General features: G+C 38.7%; 1 protein-coding gene across 11 annotated transcripts in view; it reads right to left on the bottom strand.

Annotated features, from left to right (window-relative positions):
- The window catches only part of LOC129767617 (homeobox protein extradenticle), a 64,776-nt gene that overhangs the window by 27,306 nt on the left and 13,496 nt on the right, over positions 1 to 23,974 (bottom strand). For all 11 annotated transcript variants that reach the window (XM_055768671.1, XM_055768672.1, XM_055768675.1 and 8 more), the window contains exon 2: positions 22,869 to 23,123. In XM_055768671.1, coding sequence (XP_055624646.1) covers positions 22,869 to 23,115 — 247 coding nt within the window. In that variant the 5' untranslated portion in view covers positions 23,116 to 23,123. The remainder of the gene's footprint in view (positions 1 to 22,868; positions 23,124 to 23,974) is intronic.

The following is a 23,974-nucleotide window of genomic DNA, read 5'->3' as shown; positions in this document are numbered from 1 at the left end:
ATCTAGAGCTCCACTGACAATAATCCCATAGATTCCAACCGTGCCATACGTCTGGCATTTAGCCGAAATCTTGACAGTAGTCTCAGTTCTAGAAAGGAACGCTTCAGCTGGACCTGATGTCACCATCCAATTTCGTCACAATTTTCACTGTCAACCGAGTGTATGGGATGGTGTAGATATAACTTGTATCCACTTGTTTTGTAATGAACAAACTTAAAAAAATGCTTACAAACTGCTGCTTGTCAGGTGGTTTTTGATGAGATTAATAGTTAGAGTGCGGAGCAAATTTTGTGAGAAGATGCCAAAATGTGGATGAGTTTGAGTATATTTAAAAAAGCTTCAGCTAGAAGGGGCACTTGAAACCATTTCCTAAATCCATCTAATGAGCATTGATAGTACCTAATTTTTTTTCAAATTATATCCCCAATATATTCCCGAAAGACGAATTCGTTTGTTAAAAGGTGATCCCTATAAGAGCGCTATCCTCAAACTCGAACGGTCAAAATCAATGCTCAATAAAAAACAAATTTTCAAAAATATTTCTACGATCAAAAATATCGAAACTATCGAAAAGAAAAGCTTGATTCTCGCGATTTTTTGCAGTACAAAGAATTGATTAAAAAAAATCGGAAATCGAAGAGGAAAAGATCGATTATCTGAATATCAATGCATGATCGCCCAATCCTAGTTCAAATTTTGTTTTATTGTCTAGTATTAAAATCATTTATTAATGACTGTTTGATACAGTCAACGTTGGTAGCCCGCAGCCAAACATTTGAACAATTAGTCGCCCGTAATGCCCAAAAGTTTGGCCACCACTGCTCTAGACGGTTGGATGCCATTGAATTTCTCGGCGATATCATAATCCGACAGCTATAAGTTCGCTCTAATTATTCTCAACACCTTCAAATGCGGCTTCCGATCCGAATTTTCGAATTCTTTTCAGCCTTCCAAGAGGGAACATTTCACAGAAAACTGCTGTCAAAACATTCCAGATCCGACCACTAGGAGCGCTGCAGTAAAATAAATAGTGCATCCAGATAACCAATGACTCGAGCTATAGTAAACCTTCAAATTAGGAATAAACCTTCAAACACTGTAATAAACCAACGTGCAATCGCAGTACAATTGTTGGTCATGAAAAAAGATTGTCATACGTACGAACTGATTGTTTCTTGTAAATTTGTAGGATTTCTGAGATTCCTAGGTTTCAAAGATTCAACGCTAAGGACCTCCCTAGTGCCTACACGTTAGCAATTGCCTCCCACTCATGAATATTTCAGGCCGAAACACAACACACCTACTACACGCGCACAGCACTGGGACTGCTGCCACACATCCGAAGCATTTGGGCATTAGAGGGTGAAAGACGATTTGCCGGCCGGATGTGTTCTACCCCCAGCAGCTCTCTCTCTTCTAGGGTTTCCACCGAATGAAACTCAGCGACCGAGAAGTGTCAAAACAAGGCTGTGGCATTGTGTTGTGTATGTGTGAAACAACGACTATACCTCGAATACCTTCATACGCTCGAAGATGATATCGTCGTCGTCGCCTCCACCGTCACCAAGAAAGACGACGACAGCAGGAAGCAGCGGGGAAAACTTATTATGGTACGAGAAATAATGTTTATTTTCTTTTGTTTTTCTTCGCTCTCACTTTCTTCCCACCCCACAGCGGCGGCAGTCAGCCGGTTTAATGTTCTAGCAGCGGAGGCGGCACAGAGGCAGATATCGAGGCGAGTGTCGTTCGTTTCTGCTAGGCAGCTTTCTTCTGTGGAAAACACGACACCGAAATGTGCGGGAAGGAATAAATAGTTGAACCAGAAGAGGAGAGGACACACAATCGAACCAAGGAAAGGTTTTAATTTCTTTTCCAGTCGAGTCGAATCTGAGCGGAATACCAAAGCACCATCACCGGATGTTTGTTGGGAAAGTTGCCCGGGAAAATCAATAAATCGCTTGGAATTTGGTACGACATTTCTCATCAGTTCTGCCAATATAGTAGCTGAGTTCCTTTTTCCAGCATCTTATCGATACTGCGTTGTTTTGCAGCACAGGTTCCACAGTAAAAAAAAACGCTTCGCAAGCGCGTCGAGAGAAACTTTCCCAATTAAACCTTTACCCTCCCCCTCCGGTAGTATTTTAATTTAATTTATTCCCTGTGTTCAAAAACAATTTTCCTGCCCTCTGGCATAGTATCCCTTCGCTCCAGACTCGAAAGTGAACATTTATGTAAATAAGCTTATTTTTCGGAATCACAATGATTTCCAATTTCAACAGCCGGGTACACACACACACACACACACTTTACAGCTGCTGTTCTCAAAAGCTGCTCATTTCAGGCTGAACCGATTTGACGAATAATTCTCATCGCCGAAGAAGCAGCACAATAGTCTCCCTTCCGTGTTGATGATAGTGCGCGGGATTGTGTCTGGCCTGTACCATATAATGCAGCGCACAGGATGGGTACATATCATTCGAACACGAAACCCGTTTATTCATTAGCATTCTTGACTTGATTACAACTACACGGAGGGAGGTAAGCATCCCTAGCTTTTCTGTATATCATTTCGCGCGCGGTGGAACTGTTCTTTTCAAATTAGATGAATTCTCAACGATTCTATCGGCGATGTTGTTATGGTTATGGACATTGATGAATATGAGATTTTTATTATACCGTCCATTGAACTTCGTTCACAAATGTAAATATGTCGAATCGAAATGATTAACCTTGAAAAGGTTTACTTTTGTTCAAGTGCGTTGAACATGGCATGATGTGCTTCGAGAGGGATCTTTTTCACTATTCCAGTGTAAAGTTGTGACTGAGAGTTTCAGTAGAATATCAATTCGCAGAACCTATTATATCCATATTGTAACATTACATGTCTTACTTTGACGTAAGAATATGAAACTGTTTCATTAATTCATTCCATTCGCTTACATATAACTTTGGATATTATTCCAGTATGAAACGAAATTTACTCTTCCCAATAGAAAATTTATGAGAAGTGATCGTACGGAGAGTAGATGCAGCTAACAAGCAGTATGAGATGTTTGAAGAGCCGATACGAGCAGTACCCTCAGCTTGAAACGAGGTACAAACTACATTCTGCCGCAACTTGGTAAACCCGAATTAGGTTAGTGAATGAGAACTGAATATGACCTAAGCATTAGTTACTTATTGTAATTCATGCGTAATTGATCGTGATTTTGTAAAGGAGTGACAATTTACGCATATGGTTCTGTAGTTATGAAAGACTGGTGTTTTTGTTTTTGAATGTTTCGCGTCTGAACAAAACAATACAATTCAAATGGCCAGTCTTATAAACGAGGATAGTTATTATATCCTATTTTACATGTTTCATTTCAACCGAGCTCTTACAAATCTCTGAAAGCTAAAAAAAAGTGGGTCCAACCCTATGACACGTAGTGTTATATACACTACGAATCGAATCGACAGAAAACCAATTAGAAGATCAATCCCTACAGTCTCGTAGCCTTCCAGAAACGGTTTGACGTATCGAAAAGTGTTTCATCCGAGAATCAACGATTTGGTGCGGCTTGCAGGGATTATTCTGTCTCCACAGATCTTGCGGACCATTGAAAATCAAGAATCTGTGGTTACAGATTTTTTGGATTGCACACAGAAATGTTTCAACCCATGTAATTTGTTCGTCTGTTATAGAAACTCCATCTGTGCCAATCATCATAGTATTTAAATTGATTCTAATTCGGGCAATAAGAGTTGAAAGATGCAGTGATACAACAATTCCTTGAACATAGGGCCAGAGAATAAAAACATGCCTTCCCGAACATTTGATACGACGAATTTCATGCTAACTCGTCTTAGAAGATGGTAGCACCATCTAAGATAGCAGTGAGTATATTCGACAAAGTTTTTGATTTTATTAAAATATGAACATCCGTCGATGACGACAACTTTCTATCTTTTAAGTTTCTAAAATATAATGTATTTTTGTATAAAGACTCCTGAAAAAAAAAGTTTTACTCGTTAACATTTTTGTGTGTAAATTCTCGCAAAATTTAAAAACAAAATCCTAAAAGGAATGAAGTTCAATCAAGCGATTTGAAAGTTACAATTTAAAAAAATAAAAATTAATGTCAAAATCGAGAAAAATAAAAGTTTTTCAGATTTATGTAAAAAAGTAATCTATAGTAGAGTCCCGATTATCCGCGGAATAGTCGGGCAATGTCATCGCGTATAACGCAATAAAGGACTAGAAAGGGATGCAAACACAAAAATAAAATAACAAAATTTAGCGTTTTTCATCAATACAGAAATCGTAAAACTATCCATCTGTAAGGTCGTGTACAGAGCAAGACCCTATCACTCACTGACAAATTTCAGAATTCCAGGGCATCATTCGGTGTGTTTTATATGTGCAATTCAATAGTTCAGGTCAATCACTGAACACATATAACTACGAAACGTACAATGTGCCCAAATTAGAAACCTCAAGTGGATTTGTCGAAGCAATAGTTCTCGGTAAGAGCTCGATGAAACGGATACTTGGTAACTATCCGGTATCCGGCTTATCCGGCCTGTATATTAGAAGAATATCAATAATTTCTCATTAACACATGATAAATCATAACAAAATGGCTCATTAACATCATTCATACATTATTAAGAATTATTTAGGTTTGATTACTGAAATACAAGGAGCTGAAAGATAAACTCCAGAAAAAAGAATCGTGATTGCGATCGATTCGAAAAGTTTTACATAACAGTCGATTTCGTTAGCAATGAGATTTTTTCCATGAACGCGACGTTGACTTCTATTTTATTTACCACTTTGTTGAAACAGTCCCAAAAACAAAACAAACAAAAAAAATATATGTAACGGGTATTTCAATAGGGACGCTACAAAAGTAGACCGATAGGGACAGCAAACGACGCCATATTTTCCCCCATATTTCTGTTCAGTAAGATTTGCCATTCCATAATGGAAAGATATACGATCCAACAGCGAGTCTAGATTATTAAAATTAACTACCGAAATTTAAGAGCGCTATGTCCAATTTTTGGTCGTCATAATCATCCTGCCAGATCAACATGTGATCAAATCAAACAATATCAAAATTAGGAAAACTCAACAGGTCTCCCAGTGCTGATATGCTTTCTTTATTTGTAGAATTCATGTTGAAGATTCATTTCATAACAAGGACGATGAATTCAGAGCAAGTTTATATATTGATTTTTCGCAATAGACTGTAATGACGCTGTAGGTTTTTGGGAAAAAATATAAACGATCAAGATATCAAAATATTTGGCGAGGGTTTATACCATGTTTATTAATTCCTTTCCATTTCTCAGCATTGATAGAACGACTTTAATAATTCAATCTAATTAAAACAATGATTGGAAATAGACTAGGAAAGAAAACATTAGAAGGAATATTAGCCGCTAAGAATTCTCTAGAGCTAAATAAAGAGAATTCAACTTCCGTTAAAAAAAATCGACATTAACTTTCAGGACAACCCAATATGAGCTATCCTGATTTCTCTTGATTTTTATTTTCATTCTTCTTGATTTTTGAAAATTATAGTTGGCAACCCTGATTGCATTCCGATAAAAATAAGGTTTGGTGCGGTTTATGGTCCGGCTGCGTCGTTGGACCGTACTTTTTCCGTGATGATTAAGACCGACACGTTACAGTGAATGGGAACCGCTACCACTCAGTGATAACCGAATATTTTCGGCCCGAATTGGATGATATGGACTTGGCGTGTTATCTCACGAAATGGCCTAGTCAATTGGCCGCCTCGGTCGTGCGATTTGACGCCGTTAGACTATTTCCTGTGGGGCTACGTGAAGTCTATGGTCTATGCCAACAAACCAGCGAAGATTGATCAACTTCGTACGAATATCGAACGTGAAATTGTAGTAGTATCGCAGTAAAATTAGGTTCAGCATCTGGACTTCTGCAAGCGTGTCCGTGGTGGCCATGCAAAAGAAATCGAGATCCATACATAATGGCATCAAATGTATTTTCACATGAATAAGGAATTTCATTGATATCCAAAACCGTTTTTTTTTCATTTAAGAAAAACTTTTGTAACGCTCTTATTGAAAAACCCGATACATAAAACAACAAAAAAAACATTTTTTTTCCAATTCGGTTATGTAAAAAAATGAAAACTTTATATAATCGAGTCCAAAAGAACATCAGGCCGCCAAGTATACCACGATCGTGTCGATTTTGCAATTCTAACCACTGTCAATAACACTGGTTTTGCTTATTAACAGAACACAGAGAGGCTAAAACATGTATAACGTGATTGTGTCGATAGTGAGACGCGACAGCTAATATAACACAATTAACATGGAGAAGTTGCAATATGTCAACGACGATTTGACTTTTAACCGCGGCATTTGAATAATTTATCTTTGTTTACACTCGTCAATCTTCCTAACGTGTAGCGTGAATATTCGAGAGCTCCCTCTAATGGGCACATTTGGCATTAAAAACATTTTTAACGATTACAAGTATATGGCTAAAGCTTCTTAGACTTATGGTCATATAATTTCACGATCGTAAATGGCAACGTTCCGAAAGGATTAAGTTTAATGAGATGCAATCCTATACGCCTGATATCTTGGTTCGAGCGTGTTTGTGTATATAATCAAATATGCTTCGATCATGTTCGATTGCAGGGAATAGATGACAACGAACTAATGATGTTCACACTAATAGATAGCCATTAGCGAAGTTTATACATCGACGATAGATGACACCACGCTTCTGAAGCTCAAATTTGCTAATATAGACAGCAATCCGGGACAAGCAATTCCCCGTTTGTTATCTTATCGACACTTAAAGGCTATCCTTGGTCTTTCAGAATCACACGGTCACGATCAAATTTACTTGCACCGTCCGTAAGTCAACTTAAGCTGTTTCCCCATCGTCCCATTCCGGTCGGTCATCGTCCATCGCACCTTAATTGCAAATTACAATATGTCAAGTGACAAAATTACCATATAGATAGATTTCGAATTCAAGAGCGCGCGCCGAGGAAAAGCTCGCGTCCTGCGCTGAACTGAGTTACATTGAGGCGTGCTAATAAAAATAATACCTACAAGAAGCCGCTTCTCGCTCTCTCCTCCTTAGTGGCACCACCTACCACTATCACCCAACGCTGGACATTTCGAGCAAAAGCAAACGGCGGTGGTTATGCAGATTTGCATTATCGTGGCTGCATCAACAAAAGTACGCAACTGTATGGTCCCCCCTACGGCTAATGTCCCTCATATACACGCAGACACACACATCCATCCGCAGGGTGCAACCAGCTGTGCCGATGAGAAAAGGGACAAGCGGAACGCGCGCGGCGCAGGAATCGAATAAACATATTTTACGATTACTGTCTCCAATTGCAAATTTATTCATCTGCTGCGTGCCATCCACAACAGCAAACAACACACAAGCAGCAACAGCTTGCGGCGACGAAATTCAACTCTCATCGGACAGCGTACAGGTATTACTATCGATGAAGCTGTGTGTAGAGGTAGGGAAGAATGTAAAATTTTGCCTGCATGCCAGATCTGGATGGCCAGTGGCGGGCCAAACCTATCGGAGGTGCCAACATTTCTTGACTTATCGTTGACCAATCGAAAATGAGATTTTTTTTTCGGAGGAGTTATTAAAGATAATTCCCGAGTTCACTTTGGAAGGGAGGCCAGAGATGCCAGATATAGGGTAATATCCGTAGATCTAAAGAGTGTCTCACATCAAAATACATCAAGGAAAAAACGCTGTAGAATACTATCCATTGGATATTTTCTCTTGAAAATTTTGGTAGAAGTAGTTTAGAGTGTATTGTCCACATTGTATTTTTATCGCTGTTAGTTTTTCGAAAAATGAAAAAAATGGCGTCACCCGAAAAGCAACGTCGCGAATTGATTTTGCTCAAGCACCTGGAAAATCCTCAACTCTGTCATCGGGACATCGGAAAAAACAAACTCGGAATCGTGCAGTCAACGGTGAGTCGTGTGATTATACGTTACTACGAAACTCTGTGCATCGAACGGAATGAAAAAATGCGGTCAGAATGGATGTTCATTAGTGATGAGGACCACAAGCGTGTCGTGAAAGCGTTTAAGTGGAACCCCAATGCTTCGGTCAGGGATGTCACCAAAAAGTTGAATATGTCTCTCGTTCAGAGAGCCAATGGTCAGAAGGGACTGCATACGTACAAAGTGCAGAAGGATCCAATGCCGTGGGAAAGTCACGGGCCCGGGAACTGTGAGCCAAGATGCTGACGAAGTCTTATTGTCTAATCATGTATAATGCGACTTAATCAAGGCGGACTTCCGACAGCTTCCGGGACTACTGGTCTACACCGTTCAGCACAGCACAAGTTTGAAGTCCCGGAGGAAGTAAGGAGGCACCGTTCGTGACTACCGGGACTGTAAACGAGCAGATCTACCTCAAGGAGTGTCTACAGAAGCGTCTGCTTCCTATGTTGAAGCAACATGAGGACCCTACGATCTTCTGGCCGGATGTAGCTTCGTGCCACTATTCAAAGGATGTCCTGGAGTGGTACGAAGCCAACGGGATCACTTTCATATCAAAGGACATGAACCAGAAAGAATAGAATTTTGACAACTCATAGATATTGATATTGACTGTCATTTCTCTTCAATCAGGTTTGTCGTTTTTCCTAGCGTATTCCGCATTAAAATATGGGTCTGAATCCGTAAAATATGGTATGGGTCAGACCATTGATCGCGTTGGGAGCAAATCCAGGTCGAGAGATGAGCACTATTATTCGAGCAGTTCTTTTTAAAATGCAAGTTTCGTCATTGTATTTGAAACATACTCACTGAAACAAATGGAAACGAAAATGGAATGATGAAGCGTGTATAGTAGGCCAGTATAAGTAATCGGTTGCCAGTGCCGGTGTACTAGTGGTAAGCGTAACTGCTATGTCATTGTAAGCCTCTTTTAATACCACTTTTTTGGAAGGTGAATTTCCCCAGAATGGGTTGTCTACCCATTCTGGGGAAATGAAACATGCAATTCAATAGTTGCTGAGGGTTTTTTTTCGCATGCGAAATGAATTGACGATGATAATGAATTTGACTAATTCAAGATGTTTCGATCGTCAATGAAAGCGTCTGCTTTCCAAACTGAAGGAAACGACAATAGAACGCAAACAGAAGTATCGATGTAGGGGAACTGCGGGTAATACGGGCAGTGGGGGTAATATGGACAGGTGGTTGATTTGTATAGTTACATTTTGAATTTCAGATTTCTGTTAATGAGAACACCTTCTACATGTTATTCTATAATATAAAAACCGAAAATCATACATGATTCCGCGTGTGGATGTAATTCTAGCTGCTTCGATATTTACGATTGAGTGGTTTCATATCAAAATTCAATTCGCTTATGGTTATATTTCGGTTTGCGAGTTAACAGAGAAGCGATATTAGGTATGTACGGAAAAGTAAATTAATTTTTGAGTGGAAAATTTAAATTATTTAAATAATTGTACTGGTGGGGTAAAACGGACAGTTGCCGGTGGGAGTGAGATGGACTGTGAAAAGTCTGTTTAATCTATTCCTAAGGAATGCCCTGCGTCTATAAATAGAAATTAAATCGCCAAATGTGGAATGTTTAAAAGCTGAACGGAACCAAAAGCAAAATAGTTGAGGCTCTGTCCGTTTATACTGCTGAACAGCACGATATCACTTCTAGGTGAATTCATTCGATTTTTTCATCATTCAAAGGACATTCGTGATCAGTTCAGACCTTGGTTGAATAAAATTATTCCGACCTCTACGCTTCATGTATTAAAAACCTGTCCATATTACCCGCATCGAAAAAAAAGGGTAAAAGGGTAAAAACCATCGGTTAACTTTAGAAATTATTAAACTTAAAAACGTCAAAAATCACATCTCTGAATTTATGGATATGTTATGTAAAAAAAACCTCAGCCTTCAGGAAAAAATAAAACGCCCTCTAGTTCAAAACCATGTTAACAACAACAACAAAAAACAAATACAATCAATAATTACGAAAACAAAATGTAATTCTCTTGCAAGTTTAGCATTTTCGAAAGCTAACTGCTAACTGGCTTCAATTTGATATATCGATGATCTGAATCGGTCCAGTAGTTCAAAAGTTGTTTTTTTAAAAGTCATTTTTGGAAAAAAGTGAAAAAAATGGTTTTTCGGACCACCCTAAAATCGGAATGATCACTCTAACGAAAAAAAATGTGTGTAAAATATTTTGCAAAAATGAAAAATCATAAAAAATCCAAAATCCGAAAATCTGAGAACCAATCTATCGGTTTGACATGGAATGGCTGTATAGAAACTTAGAGGCGAATGAACTGTAATTTTTTAAGTTTTTTTATTTTTGAAACTTACCACCTGGGCTGGTTTGTCTGAGAAAAATGAACTGCAAAGTTTAAAGTCTCTCAAACACAAAGCAAGAGAAGTATAAAAACAATGTTCGTATTTTAAGTTATTTTACATGAATATATTTTGTCAGTTTGATTATTTACGCGAAGTATGACTTTTCAATCGATGCAATGACAAATCTGTAGATTCGAAAAAAAACCTATGGATTCATACAAAAAAAATTGGCATCTCTGAGCCAATGAACGAGAAGCTTAAACATGAAACAAATTTCCCTAGTGTACGAGTTCGTTGAACGGAAAGTGAACCCTCAACCAATTACCGCTGTTCGATAAATCGAACAATAACTGTGATTCTATTTACTGCTTGGCTGGTAAAGAGTGCACGTGGGCTAACTATATCAGTTTCATATGGGCTAGTTGAACTTGGGATCAAACTCTTTCTACCCAAGACGGAAGAGATAGAAGCTCTGCAAAAAAAATAAATCAACGTCTGAATTACTGAACGAGTCTTCCCAAAAACTAATGCTACGGCAATTCTGTTTGATGTTTTTATTTTGGATACAGTGCACTTTTCGTAATTATGTGCACGTCGTGATTGACCTAATTTTTGAGTTGCACCTATGAAATGCACTGAATTCTGCCCTGGAACAGCTAATCCGAATACAAAATAGTTGAATGAATAGAGGAAATGTAATATGTTAATCATGTTACAGCATCGGGACCATAAACTCCATTCACATTTGAGGCGCCTGGCTCGAATTTTCGGCTGTATCGGCGAAACACCATATAATATCGCGTATTTTCTTGTTACTAGTGCCCATCTCGGACACGCTCAAACAAAACTGAGTTAAGCAATCAATGAAATCTAATGCCACTTAATATGACTCGAACGCATTTATACAACGCGGAATATCGCTCACCACAGTTATCTACCGGAAAAATAATGGATTCATCTCTTCTCAAGATAATATGAGTTACAATTGAAATCTGATACCCAAATACCTAGCTCTGAACCCCCAAAAAGGAAGACCGACGACGGTTTTGGAATATACACCAAGAATCCGCATCTGAAATTTCTATGTGGTATTCTAAAGCCTGTCCACGTTAAATTTCGAACACTTTTCTTTCAGTGTAGTTTATGAAATATTTCACTAATCAATGAAATATTTCACTTACATGACAGCTGAAACCCTCCTCGATCACTTTAAACTAGAGTGTAATGTTTACAAGTTACAATCTGTGAAATGGTTATGTAGATGGCTTTTAAGCAAGAAGTGCTTCGATAACAAATTATGAGCACGGTGAATCGAAAAATCCAGGTCAATTCCACAGGTGGATCGCGAAACAGTTCGGAATCAACCATTCGATCGTGTCCCGTGTGGTAAAACTGTTCAAGAAGACCCAGACGACCTAGCGGCAGCGGAAGACCAGCGAAGACGACCGACCCCGTGAAGTCAAGGAAGGTGAGGAAGCGCAATCCGATTCTTTCGATTCGGGACGTGGCCAAGAAGGTTGATTTTTTCCGTCTGGTTGGTCCAGCAAATAATGAAGTGGACCGGACTTCAAGGTAAGGAAGGCGCGCCTAACCGAACCGACAAACAGAATACGGAGGCCAAATATCGCGCGTATAGTTGATGCAGCCGAAATGCATCGTAATGAACGACGAGAGGTACATTGAAGCGGACGCCAAGCAAATCCTCGACCAGGAGTTTTTCGTCGGCAAGTCCCGCCGTTCCGGAGGAAGTAGGTCGATAAATTTGCCAAGAAGTACATGCACCATCAACAGCCAAATATATGTAGAAGAATGTCTCCAGAAGCATCTGTTGCCTCTCCACCGGTCCTACGAAGGCGACACTTGGCCGAATCTGGAATAGTGCCATTACGCGAAATCGGTGATGAAGTGGTACAAAGCCAACTGTGTTGTTTTTGTGCCGAGGGAGATAAGTCTTCAAATTCGCCAGAACATCGCCCAATTGAAAAATTCTACGCATTTGTGAAGGGCAAGCCCCGAAAAACAAAAAAAAAGGAAAGGAAAGATGGCGCAAGTGTTGCACAGAATTTGACGGGTTGCGTTTTTTAGCAAGGTGGGCTCCTATATTTAAACCTCTGAACGTGTGCAATTCTGGTCCAGATCTCAAACCACACGACTATTCAATATGGGCGAATCTTCAAGCAAAGGAGGACTATGGAATCTCCAGCTCTAGTGTTGCAACTTTGAAAGCTTTCTTGGCAAGACGTTGACTTCAATATCGGAGGTGTATGTTACCGAGACTCTTCGTTTCCGCTACCGCTTAGAGGAAGTTATCGAGAATAGCGGTGAACAGGGTTTTCAAACCCTAAGCTAATTTTCGTGTTCCAATCGAGAAAGATTGAACTGTGGATGCTAATCCTCCTGACTTGCCGACTACCAAAAGAAAAATACATAATGCGGAAATGGGATTAAAAACCAAAAAAAAATAATGCCGATGGATTATTCAATTTTCTATAGATTGTCAATCAGCTGCAATCCAACAGCTATTGTTGAGTGAAAACGCAAAATAATATTTTTTATTCAGCTCCCCGAGATCATCAAATATGTGAAACATTGCATAACAATATGGAAGATGATTGAAGACGCGGTCCTAAATATGTTCTCAACTTATTTTGTGTTAATCGCAAAACAAAAAAATAATTGTTTACTGGCTTTCGTATTTTCGATACATATTGTACCATATCCACAACCCAAGAAGAAAAAAACGCCGTCGGCTTGTTCGGTTCGTTTTGTTTCGCTTCAATTTTTCTTCTGAAGCTTAAACACTGGAGCTATCTGACCGCCGGATGGAAAGAAAACTGATCATCATATCGGGAAGAAATTCAAATCGCCTTTGAACTTATTTTCTCTCTTGTGTCTTCTTCCTACCGTGGTTCTCATGCTAACTTTCGCTATGGGATGATTATCTTGTTCTATTTTGTTCCCGCTCTCTCGTGTTATATATCTCGGTGGTGGTTCCCACATTGACTTTCTAGGTATACATACCTACTTCAAGCGCACAAGCATACAAAGCAGCCCAGCAGGGAAAAACTCGGAGGGGGACAGCAAAATGCGTCGAAATTCCCATATTTCCCATGGTCAACAACAAACAGCATGAAGACAATGATGCCGCACGGGTTTTCTACTTTCACCCCAGCATGGAGTCCCCATGAGCTCGGAACCGTATTATACCGATCCGTATTGATCGCGTTAGGGTATTTTTGTTTTGAACCATAGCCGCGAGGTGAAATTAGTTACCAAGCAGTCACAGTCAGAAATTGTGTGAATTCTCAGCTGAATAGGATGTATCCACACTAGTGGTGACAAAAACAGGTCATATTTCCCGAACAACACGACGTACCAAGGAGCCCGGTGCCACCTTCTTTCCTCGGTTGGACGCTCGACTGAACAACGAAATGGTTTTAGCAAAAAAAAAACTGAAACACAAGAAGACGATTCCAAGCCCAATCCCAATCCCTCTGCCGTTTGCCATGCTAGAGCGAATATTTATCGATTGTTTTCCTCTCGATTAAATCCTTCTCAACCCTGTCTCCGCGCGCTGGGAAAAGGCGCTACATTCCGAGAGTCAGCTTCGCTGAAAATACAAAGTACGGAATCAGGATATTTTTCCATTTCCATTTTGAGCGCCATTCGTTTACATCAACAAGCAGCAGCAGCAGTTTTTGGGGGATGCCAGTGGTGGGAAATTCGAGTCAGTAATCGAATCTGTGTTGTTTTCAGGGATCATAGCACAATTGACGGAAACACAAACACACACACGGCCATGGGCACGCATATTGAGGTTCTGTATTTCATTTCCGACTTCCGATTTCGACAACTTTTGCTAACAAGAAACCTCGAGAATCGCTTAAATCATGCGTGAGCATGGGGAAATAGGAGACACAGACCCGAACGATGTGGAGTCCACAATTTCCTGTATCGCCCCCCACACACACACATTATGTACTGAACATTATCCGTCCCCGATCCTTCCCTCTTCTTTATCCACCGCACCAAATCCCTAGATTATTTTCTGATAGCATAACGTGGTGAGGGAGTGACGTGAGGGGAGGTAGAAGCAGAATGTGATGGAAATGGTGGAAAGGTGAAAGAGTGTGGTTTTCTAATTTAATCATATTAGGGGAGGCGAGAAAAACAAGAGCTTGCAATTTATAAGCAGATACATATTTCACAACTTTTCTCCGAATTGCCACAAAACTCGAACCGGGTTTTCGTCGGGTATCCCCGACAGAAAATGGAGGTGGCAACGGTGGTCTGCGTGATGCTCAAAACCCTTAAGCCCAACAAAACAGCCGCCGGGCTTGAGATACGAGTGCCGGAGCGAGTGCGTATGAGATTGGTTAGTAATTTCTGTGAAATGTGGACGAGGGCGAAAGCTATTGACGTATCCCGGATATTTAGGAGGGATAATACATTGGTTAGCAGTCTGTGTTTAGATATTTGAGATTTTGTTCCAGCATTCGTTCGCATCAAACGCTGGAAGTAGTCCGATTGGAACAGTAACTTATCCTGTATTCGAGATAAGCATATTATCTGGTGTTGCCACTGTCTCCATACGTGACATCCTCACTTTGTTGAAAGAGAAAATTGCTATATGCGAGAGTGGGATAATACACAATAACATACTCCTATTACTTTTGTGTGGACATTCGGTCCATAGTGTTTCTGTGTCAATGTAGTGTTTCTTGCGTTATATTTACACTGTTGAAATTCCGATGTCATAAAACGCACATTTAATGTAATTTTTAGTGGCACGTTTATTAGACTGCCAATAAACGTATGGGAAAGAGTGAACTTCGAATTTTCGTACGAGACTTCAGAAATGTTGATTTCCGATAAAAAATACTCTATGCAATATTTCAACTCAATCAGACTTTATTTACTAGTGTCGCAAAGCAGAGCTGCTATTTGTCCCTGTCACTGCATTTATTTTGGCTACTATGGCGACCATTGCAACATTACCACCAAACGACGTGCAACAAAACATAACCAACAAAATAAATTCTTCACTCTTTGATGTTAAATAATTTGTCATACGATCGATCTGCTGCATCGATAATTGGTGCTATTTATAAACACAACAATGGAAGCCTCATTTCAACAGTCCCGCTGTGTCCAACTGTGAACATTTGAACAATAGAAATATTCTATGGCCGAAAAATACAACATGTGTTGTGTATCGATAGAATAGGAATGAATACTCTTACGCCTATATGGCTAATGTGTATTAGATAAAAATGTGTATCGATGATATAGGAATACTTTTACGCCTATATGGCTACTGTGTAATACACAATATGAGAAAAATGTACACGATAAATTCGGATCTTCTTCTTCTTCTTCTTCAATGGCACTAACGTTCCTAGAGGAACTTCGCCGTCTCAACGTAGTATTACTTGCGTCATTTTTATTAGTACTTAGTTGAGATTTCTATGCCAAATAACACGCCTTGGATGCATTCTGAGTGGCAAGTTCTAGAATACGCGTGATCACAGTGCAAGTCGGAGGAAATTTCTTTGACGAAAAATTCCCCCGACCAGAACGAGAATCGAACCCGAACACCCGGCATGTTAGTTATGACGCTAACCACTCGGCCAAGGGAGCACAAAATTCGGATCTGTTACAGCTGAATTGCTAGACGAGTCTAGTAATAAAAATAAACAGATAGGATAGAAAAAATCGACATCAACAATCATTTCGAATTTTTTTTGTCATAAATCGACTTTTTAGAACAGAAAACCGATCAAATACCAAAAACTCCATTTAAAAAAATATTATTTTCAAGATACACTGCATTACTTTTACATTCCGAGACAAGCAAGCGCAGGAGGATGGTGAGATGTAATCTTCCGTATCTTCTATATAAACTAAAAATTGGTCGCCAAATGTGTTGCTAAGAGCATAGCCCGAGGAAGAAATCGTCCGATTTGAGCCGTCTTTATTTTGTTGTATTCGTCTCTACCTGTAGATCAATGATAATGGGGGAAAAATCGGAAAATTTTCGGAAAACTCTGAAGAAAAATAGTAAAATTTGGAAAATTGAATCCTCATATGTTCTACAATGACATCGTTGTTAGTCCAATTGGACTTCTCGTTTGCGAAACTATGTTTCGTGTTCCGTTAGTGTGAAACCAAAATGGTAATGAATTCTCAGGTGCAATATCGCGCTTTGGAAATAAAAATTATGAACGAAAATCGACTTTTCTGTATCAAACATGTATTCCATTTAACGGAGAAACATACTTCTTATATTTCTATAGAAGATTAATCAACGAAGAGTTCTGCGATTGATCCCACAAACGTTCGCTTATCGGTGGAAAACGTTTTCAAGTAATTTTCGACTGCTCGTACGTCGGCCAATGTTTTTCCATCAAGAGAATGTTGTAGAGATCGAAACAAATGGTAGTCAGACGGTGCAAGATCCTGGATATACCGTGGATGCATCAAAATGTTCCAATCAGGCTCTTCAACTTTCGGCGCGTCATCAAAGATGTGTAGAGTCTTGCGTTGTCATGATGGAAGACAACACCTTTTGTGTTGATCAATTCAGGTCGTTTCTTCATAATCGCTTCTTGAAATCTATCCAGTTGTGAACAGCAGAAGCCTGAATTAATCGTTTGGCCATGTGGTAACACACAATCCCACCACATACAACACACCATCACCTTATTTGGCGTCATTCCAGGCTTTGAAGGTGTTTGTGATAGTTCGCCGCGCTTACCTCATGATCCTTTGCGAACGATATTCCTACATTGACGTAGGATTACGTCTTTCATTTCTATACTGGGGTGTAAGTTCAAAGTTTCGAAAATGAAAGCGTTACGCCGGAGAACGAGATTTTAAGCGTTAATAGCTCTGAACGAAATGGTATGATATACACTTCATTCGGGAGATAAAATGTCCACACATTCTATGTTTGTTACTTTTTGATCCAAAAACTTGTTTCAATAAGCTTAAAATTGCTTTCAAAACAGACTATTGAAATCACACCAATCGGTATAAAAGCGAGTGTCGCTCAGAATTCCACTCAGTTATGATTGCGCAACAATTGAGGTACCATCGCTGGAATGAGTGGATGTTTCCCTAACACAGACTTCAAAACCATGGAGCCTGGGGAAACTACCATAATGCATGAATTGACCTATATTGAGATTTGTTTGCACTTGGAATCGTAAATTGTTTCATTCACTAGTTTAATAAATAATTTAATCAATACATACAAAAGAACATCCGAGGTGCGAATATTGCTAACTGAAAAAACACAAATGATTACTAAGCCAACGGCAGTTATATCATAGGTATAACCCATCCATAGTTTTTTTTACCCATTTTTCATCGTCCGTGATGATTTGCTTCAGAATTGGGTGAATTTCGGAGCGTCTTAGCGTCTTCATTGATGGAAACTCGGTTGATCAAGCTCCTTCGCGTTAATTCATGTGGCACCCAAAGTTCCTCCGAGCTGCTTTGGGTAGCCGACCTTTCTCAATTTATTTTCAGTACATTTTCCATCTCTTGACACGTATTGCATTGGCTCGTCAATGCAAACTTACTTAACGTAGCTGTGTACGATGTTTCTCCGGTGACACAGAGGATTAGTGCAGGCCCTGCAAGCCATCCGTAACACAGATGTTTCCATGCGACAATCGAAACAAAGCGTATTACGTACTACGAATTGCGTAAGCGTAAGTGTATTACGGGTTATTCTCATTAGTTGGCAGAATCATAGAAAGGAGAATGCTCTTGAAAGATGGTAAAATCTATTGTATCCAAAATTTCGTAGAGAGCCTGGTACGAAGCATTTAAAATTGATAGGTGGTTTCTTTGACATTGTGAAGTATTCTCTACCCCAACTCGTGAAGGAACATTTCGTATTGTCCGCATCATCTATCGTCAATGGCACAATTTGTAGTCTCATTAAGATAGCTACTCTGTTTAAAATTATTATCGATACGTCGTTTTTCGCTAGAGGTCCGGTGGCAAAATAGAATCGGGATTGGTCAAGGGGAGCGCAGGTTTTTGTTTGTCAGCGAGAACTTGCTTCAACCACTACAGAATTATAACTGAGTGGATTTCCTTTCTGCTCTCTTCTTATTTTTTAGTGAACTTTAGACCGAAGATCATTCGTCTCTGAGAGTGGATTTTTGGGCGGGTTACCAGTTTATATACAGATTTGTGTGATTTAAACAGCCTATTTTCAAAGCAATTTTCAAGCTATTGAAACAAATTTTCGGTTCAATAAATAATAAGCACATAACGTTCAGACATTTTATCTTCCGAATAAGGAGATAATCATATCACGAAAAAGAATTATGAACGCTCAAAGGAGGAATCGATCCTTCTCGGAAATACCCATCTCCCCGACAATTGATCGATTGATCGATTGAGACATTCGTGAGAATTAAATAATAGAAGTCCGGCGGCAGAAAAGAAACGAATTTGAAAGAGAAGAGCATAGTGCTTAGGCGAGCGAGAGAGACCATTCTTCTGTCACTTCGCAATCACAACTAAATAGATTTCCGAACGGGTCCCAGTTTATATACAGATTTGTGTGATGATGTGTTTTAAAGCAATTTTTAAACGATTTTATTTAGCTTGCCCTGTAATTTGTATGTTTGTAACATGTTTGTCTGTAGCGCTTTACCACATTAATAGAAATTTGAACCCCTTCCTGTTGACCAATTGATCTGAAATTTGGAACACATCTTTATCTCTGCAGTCATTATAAAACTGCGTATTTCATGATTTTAAAAATCCAAGATGGCGGATCACATATTTTATCAAAACCCCATCAATATGGGTATCATATGAAAGGGATTCACTAGTAGAACACAGTTATTTATAAAAAATGCAAATCCAAGATGGCTGCCACCACAAAATGGCGGATTACATATTTTTTTAAAACAAACCCCATCAAAATGGGTATCAAGTGAAGGAGCTTAACCAGTAGATCACAGCTATTTGGGAAAATTCAAATCCAAGATGGCCGCCGTAACAAAATAGTCAATTACTTTTTGAAACGGTTTCATTCAACTTGACCTGTTTGTATGTATGTTTGTATGTCTGTAGGGTTGCCCTACATTAATAAAAATTTGACCCCGTTCCTTTGGATTTATTGATCTGAAATTTGGAACAAACCTTTATCTCTGCTGTTATTATAATTCCTGTATATTCCGTTATCTGTGTATTCCGTTATCTATGTATTCCGTTATCTGTGTATTACGTTATCTTGAAAAATCCAATTTGACCGCCGGTAAAAAATGGCTGGATGGCTTGACTTGAAGAACACACTACATTATTAACAACATAAATTTAAAAAGGTATATGTACTTTTTTGTAATCCCTTCAATATCAGTATCGAATGAAATGATTTGACTAATAGAATACAGTACATCATCAAAATATTCCAAAGTAAATTAGGTACGGATTTCCATTGTCCACAGTTAGTTGTTTCGTCATATGCCCACGACTTTATTTTAGTCTCATCATTGCTCTAGATTAATGAAGGAAGGGATGTGATAACTATTCACTGCAACCTGTCTAATTTTTTTTTTGTTTTTAGTACATTATACCGTTTAACTTAAAAAGGTTTATTTTTACTTTTTTTATTAAGCTAATGTAACAAGTTTTTGGGTCAATAATAACAAGCATAGAACTCTTAGACATTTTATCTTTTAAACCCGGAATCACATCGTATACCAGAAATAAAAAACAATGAATATACAGGTCGGACTCGATTCTATGTGATTCGATTATATACAATTTTGGATTCGCTTATATACAGTATGGATTTTTTTTTTATATATCAAATATGACTTATTTCAAGGAGAAATGTATCCTTTCAACGTTAAGGTGAAATTTAAGTGTCTATTACATGTATAGATGGGTAAAAATCGTGGTTTTTGGAGATTTGCTTGAATTTACAGCAGGAATTGTTTATAGCGAAATTGCAGCAAAATTAAAAATGGTAGAAGTTGGGTGTCAAAGAACAAATTGTAGAGCGGTTAGAGAGGTTCAATTTGATTGATAGAAACAATCTAGTTTAATATCATTTTTGAGGATGAAATTAATAATAACACATTATAGATTCTTAACTTTTAGGTTTTTCACTTCAAAATGTTATTAAAATCCACTTATTTAGTTGTTCAACTACTATATCCTGTACTAAATTTTCTCATCTTTTAAATGAAACCAACAGAATCGACTTCCGTAGCGTACTTTTCAATGTAGAGTCAGTTTGAGGCAATAGAGTCCGAAACAAAAAAAAAGTTCTATAACTCTGTCATTGTTGAAATTCGAACATATGCGTAGAAGGATTTTTTTCATCAAATATGATCGTCTATCACCTCCTGAGAAAATCTGGTTAAATTTATTTTTTTCATGTGAGAAAGGTGTTTTCTGACTTCAAGGGGTTAAATCAAAAATCAAATTCCTCTTTTATATTCAGAAAACAAAAAATACATGCAAAACATTTTTTTTAATTGATCATATATAGGATTTGATTATATACAGTGAAAAGAAATCAGAAACTGTATATAATCGAGTCTGCTCTGTATATGTTCCAGGTTCGTGTACAGAAACGGTGTAGCTATGGATCCTTTTCCTGTTGATATTTAACCAGAATTGGAAGTACAAAACTCCACGTGGGACAGGAGATTTGCTATCATTCATTATGTCGTAGTTTTCTACGTTAAAATTTCAATGACTGGGGGATAAATGTCATGAGTGTACAATCTCATAAGTTCATGCGGTGTCTCACATCAGCAATCACATTTAAAGGATGGTGATAGTTCTTTCCACATTACAATGGCGTCAAGAGGGGTATATCATCAATGATTTAAATTAATTTTCCGTAGAATTTGTGTTAATTGAGTTCCCATTTTAATTTTATTTTAGTTCTGAAACTACCAACTCAAGCACTGAAGAAAAAAAAGCTATGATACATCTCACGTACGTAAAAAGTCCAATTTGAATTAATCATCACGACTTACTAGGCGGAAGGATACTTCCCAATTCGAAATGCAAAATCCACTTGAACATAGACCAAAATGAAATCGAAATTAGCATGTATTCGAATGCCTACTACAAATAAACACACTGTAAATATAAACTTCACCATCGAAAAACTTAAATCGTCACTAGTGTTGATAGTTTGAATTCTTTGCCTATAATTTCAGACAGAAAAAGCGCCATAGTTCGTCCCCACATGGCCGCGTATCATAGAGTGATTTTTTTTCTAATTTCATTTCCATTCTACATTATCACTACCATCTATTTTGGGGCGCGCGCGTTCTCTTCCACGCTGGGAGTAGGCTTGATATATAATTAAAATGCTAATTAGGTTTATGCCGAATTGAGCACATCTTCAAAAACTAATTTTGCTTCTTTGGGCTCACAGTTTGAGAAGAAAACGTTGGCGTGCGAGCACAGGGGTGTGGAAGCCAGGGGTTTCAACAAGGACCAACCGACACTCTAGCGAGCAGCAATGGGGGAGAATTTCGATTCGAGACGAAAACACGAAATGGAAACAACAACCAAATATGCGGAGGAGTTTCAGCAATGAACCAACAGCAGCAGCAGCAGCAAAAAAAATGGACGAAGAAAAGTACGCGCTACCAAAACGAGAAAAAAATATAAATAAATAAACGGAGTCAAACCGCCGGTTGATATGATATATGGATATATGAAAATGAGCATTGTTATGCAAATCTAGATCATGCGTCGCCGCCCACCAATAAGCCGCAACTGTCGAGCAGCGGTGCTCTGCCATCATCGTGCATTTGGACAGTTTTCTGACAGCATTTGAAATTATGATACGGTGTGCTTCTATTATGGACAAAAAATACATTAGCAGCTTCGACACAGCTCATTTGAAAAAGCTTTTGATTGTTTTTTTAACTATCTAACGTTCCATTAAGAGACGATGAATAATGCAGATAGAATTAATTCTGGTTACGGAAATATGTCATTCCACTGTTCTGTATCTCTTACGAAAATAAAACCAGTTACAATCCAAGATTACAAATTTATAACTGGGAATCAACTGAAACACTAACAGCACATTTCGCTTTAACAATATCAACGTACACATTCCAAAGGGAGATGGAATCCCGACACGAAGCTACAAATTGTCCGCACCATGAATGCTGAATCCAGGCGGCCAAAAAAAGATGTGAAGTGCTAAAGCCTGGAAAAGCCTCTAGCTGGTATTCTACAGGCAGCCTCGGTGGCGCGTCTTTAATCCCTGGACTACAGCCAAAATGGTACATGCTCTCATCATCGAAATCAGGAACCCGCAGCAAAGGACACAAAGAGAAGAAGCCAACAGAATAAAAGAAACCTGCTCGCATGAGTTTTGTTTGTATAGGTACCACCAACGATAAGAACTCCCTTTTGCTCAACCAACAACAACAACAACTGCAGCAATACTACATGGCTTTTCCACTAACCTGTTTTTTCTTTGATCTCACACAGCACCGCAAACAGAACCGGCTTCATCCTGTGACAGTTAAGCGTGTGCTTTCGGGCTTGGGCTTCGTCTAGCGATTGGTCCGTGATGTTCATAATTTGCTGCAGAATCTCGCCGATGTCCTGTTTGCGGGGGTCATTATCCACCGATTGGCCGTCATTTGTCGGCATGCCGTAGTTCGGCGGCATCAGGCCGCCGTGACCCATCATTCGGTTGGGATCCTCCATTTAGCGTGCTGTGCGGAGAAGGGAAACAAACAATTTGTCATTAAAAAAAGTGTGTTATCTTTTAGCTGCTTTTCAGCTGTTGTTTTTGGAGAACGATAATCCTTTGATTTTTGTATGTATTTGAATAGCGATATTATACATGTTAAGAAAATGTTCTTTGAGATGTTTCTCCGAGTAATAAGGATAAAACAAAGTCGAGTTTTAACAAAATTGCTTAATTGTTGTAATGCTTAACTTTAACAATAATAATAATTTCTGTGGCAAACGTGAACTCATGACCACGTTGATCATTGAATATCACATTTTAAGATTCGTATCTTGAGATATCACATCGATGCCAATTTGCTACCCTGCTCTAGAGAAAATCAGCGTAAAAAACGCGTTCATTCGAAAAATATATTTCGATGGCTGTGGCCTGTTTGAGAAGTTTTGAATAGTTTTTGACTTCGTTAAACAACTCTTCGATCAATGTTCGATCAATGTTAACCTTCAGACGTTCTTTGTAAAATGCATCCGAAAAAAATGCTTTTTGAAACGCTTAACAAGATAAAAATAATTGACCAACATAATTAATTTTGTTCTCAGGCGATTCTCGCAAACAATCAAGTTGAATAATGTATAGGAAAACAATGGATTTGATTCATTAACAATCTCCGGCATTTGCCAGGGGCGCTGACCCTTTGGGGCGCCAAAATCCAAGAATTTTTAATTGCAATTTATATTTCATCTTTCAATTGAGTAAAAAAAACATTCATCATGAATAGTTGCTTCTGTCCGTACATGAAACCAATAACATCTCTTTGTTTTTCGCAAAATTGAAACATCACATTACACCAATACCCTTTTAATTTCGCTACGC

The sequence above is a fragment of the Toxorhynchites rutilus genome, chromosome 2 (genome assembly GCF_029784135.1).
Source record: "Toxorhynchites rutilus septentrionalis strain SRP chromosome 2, ASM2978413v1, whole genome shotgun sequence".
NCBI lineage: Eukaryota > Metazoa > Arthropoda > Insecta > Diptera > Culicidae > Toxorhynchites > Toxorhynchites rutilus.
The sequence above is the reverse complement of the archived record's forward strand: the minus strand, read 5'-3'. Positions and strand labels throughout refer to the sequence as shown.